At 46.2% G+C, this 9,380-nt stretch overlaps 1 protein-coding gene across 1 annotated transcript; it reads left to right on the forward strand.

Annotated features, from left to right (window-relative positions):
- Nucleotides 1-4,859: 4,859 nt before the first annotated feature.
- Nucleotides 4,860-5,165, forward strand: LOC136118923 (WW domain binding protein VOPP1-like). Its single transcript, XM_065872285.1, has one exon. The coding sequence runs from the start codon at nt 4,860-4,862 to the stop codon at nt 5,163-5,165; it is 306 nt and encodes a 101-aa protein (XP_065728357.1).
- The last annotated feature ends 4,215 nt before the right edge of the window (nt 5,166-9,380 follow it).

Below are 9,380 nucleotides of genomic sequence, written 5' to 3' on the forward strand. Positions count from 1 at the left end.
GAGTGCGGGGCGGAGGTGACTGAGACCACGGGCTGCAGGTAAATATCAAAGCATCATAACCCGGCAGGTGAGAAAACTCCAGGCTTGGCCTGCGCTGGCAGGCTGGGTGACGTCACATTTGTCCTTAACCCCGTGGGACCTCTTTTTGCAAAATGAAGGCAACCTGAGCTGACTTTGGGGACTCTCTTGAGACTAATAAAATCCTTGGAGAAGAACGAGCTAAGGAAAATGAGGTGTGGGCATTTATCGTGTTGACAGAACAGTTATGCTCATCAGCTCCCCTGACTTGAGGGCCTGGGGCGTCATCCTCAGGTGGAGAGTTTTCTTTCCTGCCTCTCTTCCTCTACGCTCCCTCCCGTCCCTGCCCTTGCCCACAGACCAGGACGATTCTCAGGAATGGCTGCCCCTAGGACCAGCGGAGGAGCGGGAACTCTGGGAAGAATGCTGTTCACGCCTGGCCTGCTCCGGGAATGCAGTGGCTTCTCCTTCACGGCTGAGTCCTCTGAGAGCCCAAGGAAGTGCTACCTTCATCCTCCCCACCCAGGCTGATCTGGAAAAACTGCCCCCACAAGGAGGCCCTGTGTCTTAGCTCTGCCCTTTCTATAAGGTGCCAGTCCTTCTGAGAGGGCAGAGCCACGGTTCCAGCCGTGTATCGTGTGATGAAAGAGGTGGTACAAAGTACAGCGCATAAACTCACAATGTCCACCATCCAGCCACAGAGCCTGACTGCCAGATAAAGCCTTCCCAGTTCAACTATATTTTTTGCAGGTAAAATTTTCGGTCAGCCACCAGAGGGTGCCCACAGAGCTCTCTGAAAATGACCCAAACCTGCAGAATTAGAAAAAGAAAATTTCCAGTGCATATAAGCCCAAGACCAGCTACAGCTCCCTCACACATGAATGGGACCGATGCACAGGCCAGCTAAGGAGCTGCGAGTTTGCAGGGGAAGAAGGGCCAGAGTAGGAGTGACAGAAATTACCTGAATTTTAGCTAAGCAAGTCGCATCTTGATTTTAAGTTGGCAATTGCAATAGCACTTTGAGGATGGGCCCAGGGTGCATTTCCATTCCCTGGCAAAACTCCCTTCCCCACCCTTTCTTTCCCCTTCCGTGTGTACAAAGGAATTGCAAATACATGTAAATATTAACCAAAGCCACAGGCTTCTTGGAAGGCAAGGCTGCTGCTGCTATTTTTTAAAAAATCCTGTAATGCAAGTGAAAAGACAGAGATTTTCTGAGCTGCTGCTCCTGCACGAGGGTGAGGCCTCAGGAAGGAGAAATGGAGAAGCCGTGGTTCTCTGAAGAGCTGGCCTGGTGTGGAGCGTGCCCCGAATGAGAGGAACAGAGGGACGGCTCCCTCCCTGTCCCCAGCAGGGCTGAGAAGCAGGCTGTGTCTGGCCTCCCTGTCTCTCCAGGGCCTGGCACATTGACTGACACACAGTGGGTGCCTGTTAACGTTTGCTGAATGAGTGAGTGAATGGGAAGTGAGCTAGGGTGGGTGGGACACTGCCTGTCAGCTTTCAGCAGGGTGAGGGGAGAATTGGGAAAGGGGTGGGTGTGGTGGAAGGGTAATTTTCCAGGGAGAAGAGATCCCAGGTTCAGTGTTGGCTGCCTCTGGCTAGACCATTTCTGTGGATGTACAAGACTCCAGATGAGGTGCTTTGTCTTTGTCTTAAGGCTGGTCAAACTGCCCAGTGGCCCCATTTGTTCATAAGGTCCACGCATTCACAGTTACTGGGTACCTGATGGGGACCCTGGCACTTGTTCCCACGCCGCGGACCCCAGCGTCCCTCAGCTTTGGCTTTCCGGAAATCCATTCGCCATGGAAGTGGCTACTGGTTGCGGGGTAATTGGGCCATTCATCTCTCTGGACAGCTGCAAGCATTTTGTGTGTGTGTGTGTGTGTGTGTGTGTGTGTGAATATGTGAGCATGAGTATGAGTGCCATGTGCCTTGCGTGTGTGGGGTCTACCATCTACACATCCTTTTTTTTGTTGTTGTTGTGGTACGCTGGCCTCTCACTGTTGTGGCCTCTCCCGTTGCGGAGCACAGGCTCCGGACGCGCAGGCCCAGCGGCCATGGCTCATGGGCCCAGCCGCTCCGCGGCATGTGGGATCTTCCCGGACCGGGGCATGAACCCGCGTCCCCTGCATCGGCAGGCGGACTCTCAACCACTGCGCCACCAGGGAAGCCCCTACACAGCCTTTTAAAAAAAAATTTAATTAATTTATTTTTTATAGGGCAGGTTCTTATTAGTTATCTATTTTATACATATTAGTGTATATATGTCAATCCCAATCTCACAGTTCATCCCACCACCTCTATCCCCCTGCCCCCCGCTTCCCCCCTTGGTGTCCATACGCTTGTTCTCTACATCTGTCTCTCTTATTCCTGCCTTGCACACCGGTTCATCTGTACCATTTTTCTAGATTGCACATACATGCGTTAATATACGATATTTGTTTTTCTCTTTCTGACTTAACTTCACTCTGTGTGACAGTCTCTAGGTCCATCCACGGCTCTACGAATGACCCAATTTTGTTCCTTTTTATGGCTGAGTAATATTCCATTGTATATATGTACCACATTTTCTTTATCCATTTGTCTGTTGATGGGCATTTAGGTTGCTTCTGTGACCTTGCTATTGTAAATAGTGCTGCAATGAACATTGGGGTGCATGTGTCATTTTGAATTACAGTTTTCTCTGGGTATCTGCCCAGTAGTGGGATTGCTGGGTCATATGGTAATTCTATTTTTAGTTTTTTATGGAATCTTCATACTGTTGTCCACAGTGGCTGTATCAATTTACATTCCCACCAACAGTACAAGAGGGTTCCCTTTGTTTATAGATTTTCTGATGATGCCCATTCTAACTGGTGTGAGGTGATACCTCATTGTAGTTTTGATTTACATTTCTCTGATAATTAGTGATCTTGAGCACCTTTTCATGTGCCTCTTGGCCATCTGTATGTCTTCTTTGGAGAAATGTCTATTTAGGTCTTCCACCCATTTTTTGATTGAGTTGTTTGTTTTTTTGCTGTTGAGTTCCATGAGCTGTTTATATATTTTGGAGATTAATCCTTTGTTGATTCGTTTGCAAATATTTTCTTCCATTCTGAGGGTTGTCTTTTCGTCTTGCTTATAGTTTCCTTTGCTGTGCAAAAGCTTTTAAGTTTCATTGAGTCCCATTTGTTTATTTTTGTTTTTATTTCTGTTACTCTAGTAGGTGGGTCAAAAAAGATCGTGCTGTGATTTATGTCAAAGAGTGTTCTTCCTATATTTTCCTCTGAGAGTTTTATAGTGTCTGGTCTTACATTTAGGTCTCTAATCCATTTTGAGTTTATTTTTGGTATGGCGGTAGGGAGTGTTCTAATTTCATTTTTTTACATGTAGCTGTCCAGTTTTCCCAGCACCGCTTATTGAAGAGACTGTCTTTTCTCCATTGTATATCCTTGCCTCCTTTGTCATAGATTAGTTGACTATAGGTGCCTGGGTTTATCTGTGGGCTTTCTATCCTGTTCCACTGATCTATATTTCTGTTTATGTGCCAGTACCATATTGTCTTGATTACTGAAGCTTTGTAGTATAGTCTGAAGTCAGGGAGTCTGACTCCTCCAGCTCCATTTTTTCCCCTCAAGATTGCTTTGTCTATTCGGGGTCTTTTGTGTCTCCGTACAAATTTTAAGATTTTTTGCTTTAGTTTTGTAAAAAATGCCATTGGTAATTTGATAGGGATTGCATTGAATCTGTATCTTGCTTTGGGTAGTATAGTCATTTTCACAATAGTGATTCTTCCAGTCCAAGAAATGGTATATCTCTCCATCTGTTTGGGTCATCTTTGATTTCTTTCATCAATGTCTTATAGTCTTCTGAGTGTAGGTGTTTTACCTCCTTAAGTAGGTTTATTCCTAGGTATTTTATTCTTTCTGTTGCAGTGGTGAATGGGATTGTTTCCTTACTTTCTCTTTCTGATCTTTCATTGTTAGTGTATAGGAATGCAAGAGATTTCTGTGTATTAATTTTGTATCCTGCAACTTTACCAGATTCATCGATTAGCTCTAGTAGTTTTCTGGTGGCATCTTTAGGATCATATATGCATAGTATCATGTCATCTGCAAGCAGTGACAGCTTTAGTTCTTCTTTTCCAATTTGGATTCCTTTTATTTCTTTTTCTTCTCTGATTGCCGTGGCTAGGACTGCCAAACCTTTGTTGAATAATAGTGTCGAGAGTAGACATCCCTGTCTTGTTCCTGATCTTAGTGGAGATGCTTTCAGTTTTTCACTGTTGAGAATGATGTTTGCTGTGGGTTTGTCGTATATGGCCTTTATTATGTTGAGGTAGGTTCCCTCTATGCCCACTTTCTAGAGAGTTTTTATCATAAATGGGTGTTGAATTTTGTCAAAAGCTTTTTCTGACACGCGAGCCCGTGGCAAATGCGGCAAGGACTGCATGACTCAGCCCGGCTCCCCGCCCGCCTGCCCGAGCCCCTGCGACCCCGGCTGGGATCCCGCCTGCCAGCCGGCTGGCCCCCTCACAGGGATCGTGCTGCTGACCCACGCCTGCGACCAGGAGGATGTGCAGCCGTGGGCTGCCTGGCCGGGAGTGTGGCTGCGCTGCTGCTTGGGCTGCCCGTGGACTGCACAGAGGCCCAAAAGCATTGCCGGTATTTTGAAGGACTCTATCCAACATATTATATGTCTTTGATCATCCGGTTACAGGGCCTCCCCAGAAGGAAACCACTGTAATTCTGCCCACAGGATGTGTAGCAAACAGATGCCACCCTTATGAGGACTGCTGTGGCTCCAGGTGCTGTGTGCAGGCCCTCTCCATACAGAGGCTGTGGTACTTTTGGTACCTCCTGATGATAGGCGTGCTCTTCTGCTGTGGTGCCGGCTTCTTCATCCGGAGGTGCATGTACCCCCTGCCGCCGATCGAGGAGCTGACATTCAACGTGTCTTACACCAGGCAGCCCCCGAACCCCACTCCAGGAGCCCAGAAGCTGGGGCTGCCGTTTTACACTGACCCTGGAGGACCAGGGATGGATCCTGCTGGGAATCCTGTGGCGATGGCTTTCCAGGTCCAACCCAACTCACCCCAGGGAAGCACAGCCTACCCACCGCCCCCTTCCTACTTCGACACGCCCTGCCCCCATATGAACAGGTGGTGAAGGCCAAGTAGCCGGGAGCTGCCTGGCACTTGCCTGTGCAACTGGCCGGGGAGGCCGGAGAGGCTGTCACTCGCCCTCCCTGGCCCCATCACTGTTCACTTCCAGGAATGGTCTTATGAGCCACTAAAGGGCAAATTCCTTTTTGATATCTTCAAAGAAAGCACAGCTTCCTTTCAGGTTTCCCTTGGAGGACCAGTATTTGAATTCACCCCGTGTCTCCTCTGTTGCTTCTGTTTCCAATGTAATCTGTGCTCTGGCTGAGTGGAGAGTCCCAAGGGTTGACCCCCTAGGGTGGTGTGCCCAGACCCTCAGGGGAGAGACCCCGGCGGAAGGTGAGGCAGGGCACATGCAGGTGAGTACGCGTGAACGCGAGGAGGGGCCTGGGCCACCCGGAAGGCCCCGCACATGGCAGGCAGCCCATCTGAAGCAAGGCCCCACAGGGCCAGCTGTGTGAGCCCCATGCTGGACAGTCTTCCTCTTCAAAAAGCTGTCAGAGAAACAGGCGTTGGTGGCACATCCTCTGAGCCCTCTCTTCTCCATCCCCTTCCTGAAGACCAGAGCTGCCCTCTGCACAGCCAGGGCTGGGAGACCCCTGGGTATGGCTTGCACCTCAAGGAGATGGAGATCCGGAATGAGGCTAAATTGATGTCTATAGTTATCTGAAAATCACTAAAGAAAGTTATTTAAATTCATGGGAAATTGCCCCCTGCCTCAAACTGGCCATTGCATTTGATGAGCTCTTGGTCTGACTTGGGGAAAAAAAATGTTCGAGTCCTTTTTAGTGTGTCCTGTGGAAGGTGGTGTGGAGTCCTGTCCTGAGGTCGGACTCGGAGTCCTTCCTGGACGTCAGCAGCTCTCTGGCCTGTGATCACGGCCAGGCACCTCTGTGCCCTCCCCTGAGGTAGCTCTGATGGTGGGTTCTGATGGACACTTTCAAAGCAGAGAGGCACATCCGGCTGGGAAGCCACATCAGCCCCTGGAGAGAGGTGTCCCAGCAGGGCGCAGTCCGTGGCTTAAGCCTGGGTTGGGAAGGCCTGGACCCTGGCTGACTGATCTCCGCAGGTGTACGCCAGGCTCTGAAGAGGAAGAGCTTGCTAAGAAAAAGACGGGAACGCAAAACCCCAGGACTGCAGAGAGATCTCTTCAAAAAGGACTGAATAGATTTCACTGAGGAGTTAATCAAAATTAGAATAAAGAAGATCTGGTTGGAAATGCAAACCCTGGCTCAGAAACCTCTCTGGCCCTGGGATCACAGGTAGTCCTGGGGTTGTTAGGGGGCCCAAGTCCTGCTCTTCTACGTGGTGAGTAATGCCCACGATCGTGTATTTAAACCCAGATTGAGACCTGACAGGTCATGTATAGGAAGGGCAAAGCCGCGTAGCCAGACATGTAGGTCCCTGTATGTGTAGTGGTGAGGGGTGGGGATAGGGTGCTTATTTTTGAAATGAACTAAACAGAGCCTCTTGAGAAGTTGTCACTCATTGAACTTGAGCGTCAGGGCACCTCACTGGAGTGGATACTGAGGGTTTTCATTCCCTAGCCCTAGTCACCCTGTCCCTGCTCTACTGGGACATGTCTATGGAGTAGGAGTGAGGAATCAGGATGGGGCCATGGTGACTTACCTTTTCTAAGGATGGAAAGTCTGGAGGCCTCCCCGGGAATTCCACGGGATGCTCTTGGAGCCAGATGAACACCATGGAAACAGTCTGTGAACACGGATGCTGCTGCTGGTGTCTTTGACCACCGAGTGTGACCTCTGAACTCCTGTCCCCAACTTCAGTACCTCCCGCACTCAAGTCCTTGATTCGAATGAGATAACAAAGTGCAACATTTGCTGTTTACAATCCAGGACAACTACATGGGTCCAAAAGTTCCTCTTCCTCCAGGTCATTCGTTTTGCATTTTCAGGTCCGGTTTCTCCCTTTACTGTTCTGATGAGGAAGCACCCAAGAGCTGCCCCTGGAGTTGGATTGGGTGCAGCTGAGTAGGCACCCAAATGTCCATGATGAAATTTTGTTTATCTTTTTGATAGCAAATGATCTTGAGACTGAATGATTTAGGTAGCACTCAAAGATTTTATATTCATGTTTGTGTGAGATAAATTTTGTTTTCCCTTGAACCTGAGTGAGAATCCACTACTGTGGGCACCGACGCTGTGTGTGGAAATTCCACTCTCAGTGACATTTCCTGCCCACTCTGTTTCCCCCCGTGCTGTCAGTGGACAGTGCCCACTGCTTGGAGCCAGTCCAGCTCCTGGTGTGTGAAGTTCCATAGAGTTCCGTTGAGTGTGTGGCTAGGAGTGAAGTGGGAGCAGATTGGTGCATGCTTTTCCTCTGGTAACACTTGGCTCAATTCCCCATTTTTTCTTTTCATAGGGTCATGTTTCCTATGTATGCAAAATAAAAATAAATTTGGGTGTGAAAAAAAAGCTTTTTCTGCATCTATTGAGACGGTCATATAGTTTTTATTCTTCAATTTATTGATATGGTGTATCTCTTTGATTGATTTGCGTATATTGAAGAATCCTTGCATCCCTGGGATAAATCCCACTTGATCATGGTGTATGATCCTTTTAATGTGTTCTTGGATTCTGTTTGCTAGTATTTTGTTGAGGATTTTTGCATCTATATTCTTCAGTGATATTGGTCTGTAATTTTCTTTTTTTGTAGTATCCTGTTCTGGTTATGGTATCTGGGTGATGGTGGCCTTGTAGAATGAGTATGGGAGTGTTCCTTCCTCTGCAATTTTTTGGAAGAGTTTGAGAAGGATGGGTGTTAGCTCTTCTTTAAATGTTTGATAGAATTCACCTGTGAAGCCATCTGGTCCTGGACTTTTGTTTGTTGGAAGATTTTTAATCACAGTTTCAATTTCATTACTTGTGATTGGTCTGTTCATATATTCTATTTCTTCCTGGTTCAGTCTTGGAAGGTTATACCTTTCTAAGAATTTGTCCATTTCTTCCAGGTTGTCCATTTTATTGGCATAGAGTTGCTTGTAGTAGTCTCTTAGGATGCTTTGTATTTCTGCGGTGTCCGTTGTAACTTCTTCTTCTTCATTTCTAATTTTATTGATTTGAGTCCTCTGCCTTTTTTTCTTGATGAGTCTGGCTAATGGTTTATCAATTTTGTTTATCTTTTCAAAGAACCAGCTTTTAGTTTTATTGATCTTTGCTATTGTGTTCTTTGTTTCTATTTCATTTATTTCTGCTCTGATCTTTATGATCTCTTTCCTTCTACTAACTTTGGGTTTTGTTTGTTCTTCTTTCTCTAGTTCCTTTAGGTATAAGGTTAGATTGTTTATTTGAAATTTTTCTTGTTTCTTGAGGCAGGATTGTATTGCTATAAACTTCCCTCTTAGAACTGCTTTTGCTGCATCCCATAGGTTTTGGATTGTTGTGTTTTCATTTTATCATTTGTCTCTAGGTATTTTTTGATTTCCCCTTTGATTTCTTCTGTGATCGCTTGGTTATTTAGTAACGTATTGTTTAGCCTCATTGTGTTTGTGTTTCTTACGTTTTTTCCCCTGTAATTGATTTCTAAGCTCATAGTGTTGTGGTCAGAAAAGATGCTTGATATGATTTCAGTTTTCTTAAATTTACTGAGGCTTGATTTGTGACCCAAGATGTGATCTATCCTGGAGAATGTTCCATGTGCACTTGAGAAGACAGTGTAATCTGCTGTTTTTGGGTGGAATGTCCTGTAAATATCAATTAAATCTATCTGATCTTTTGTGTCACTTAAAGCTTTTGTTTCCTTATTGATTTTCTGTCTGGATGATCTGTCCATTGGTGTAAGTGAGGTGTTAAAGTCCCCCACTATCATTGTGTTACTGTCGATTTCCTCTTTTATAGCTGTTAGCATTTGCCTTATGTATTGAGATGCTCCTAAGTTGGGTGCATATATATTTAAAATTGTTATATCTTCTTCTTGGATTGATCCCTTGATCATTATGCATTGTCATTCCTTGTCTCTTGTAACATTCTTTATTTTAAACTCTAGTTTATCTAATATGAGTACTGCTACTCCAGCTTTCTTTTGATTTCCATTTGCATAGAATATCTTTTTCCATCCCCTCACTTTCAGTGTGTATGTGTCCCTAGGTCAGAAGTGGGTCTCTTATAGACAGCATATATACAGATCTTGTTTTTGTATCCATTCAGTGAGCCTGTGTCTCTTGGTTGGAGCATTTAATCCATTCACAATTAAGGTAATTATT

This window comes from Phocoena phocoena, chromosome 2 (genome assembly GCF_963924675.1).
Source record: "Phocoena phocoena chromosome 2, mPhoPho1.1, whole genome shotgun sequence".
NCBI lineage: Eukaryota > Metazoa > Chordata > Mammalia > Artiodactyla > Phocoenidae > Phocoena > Phocoena phocoena.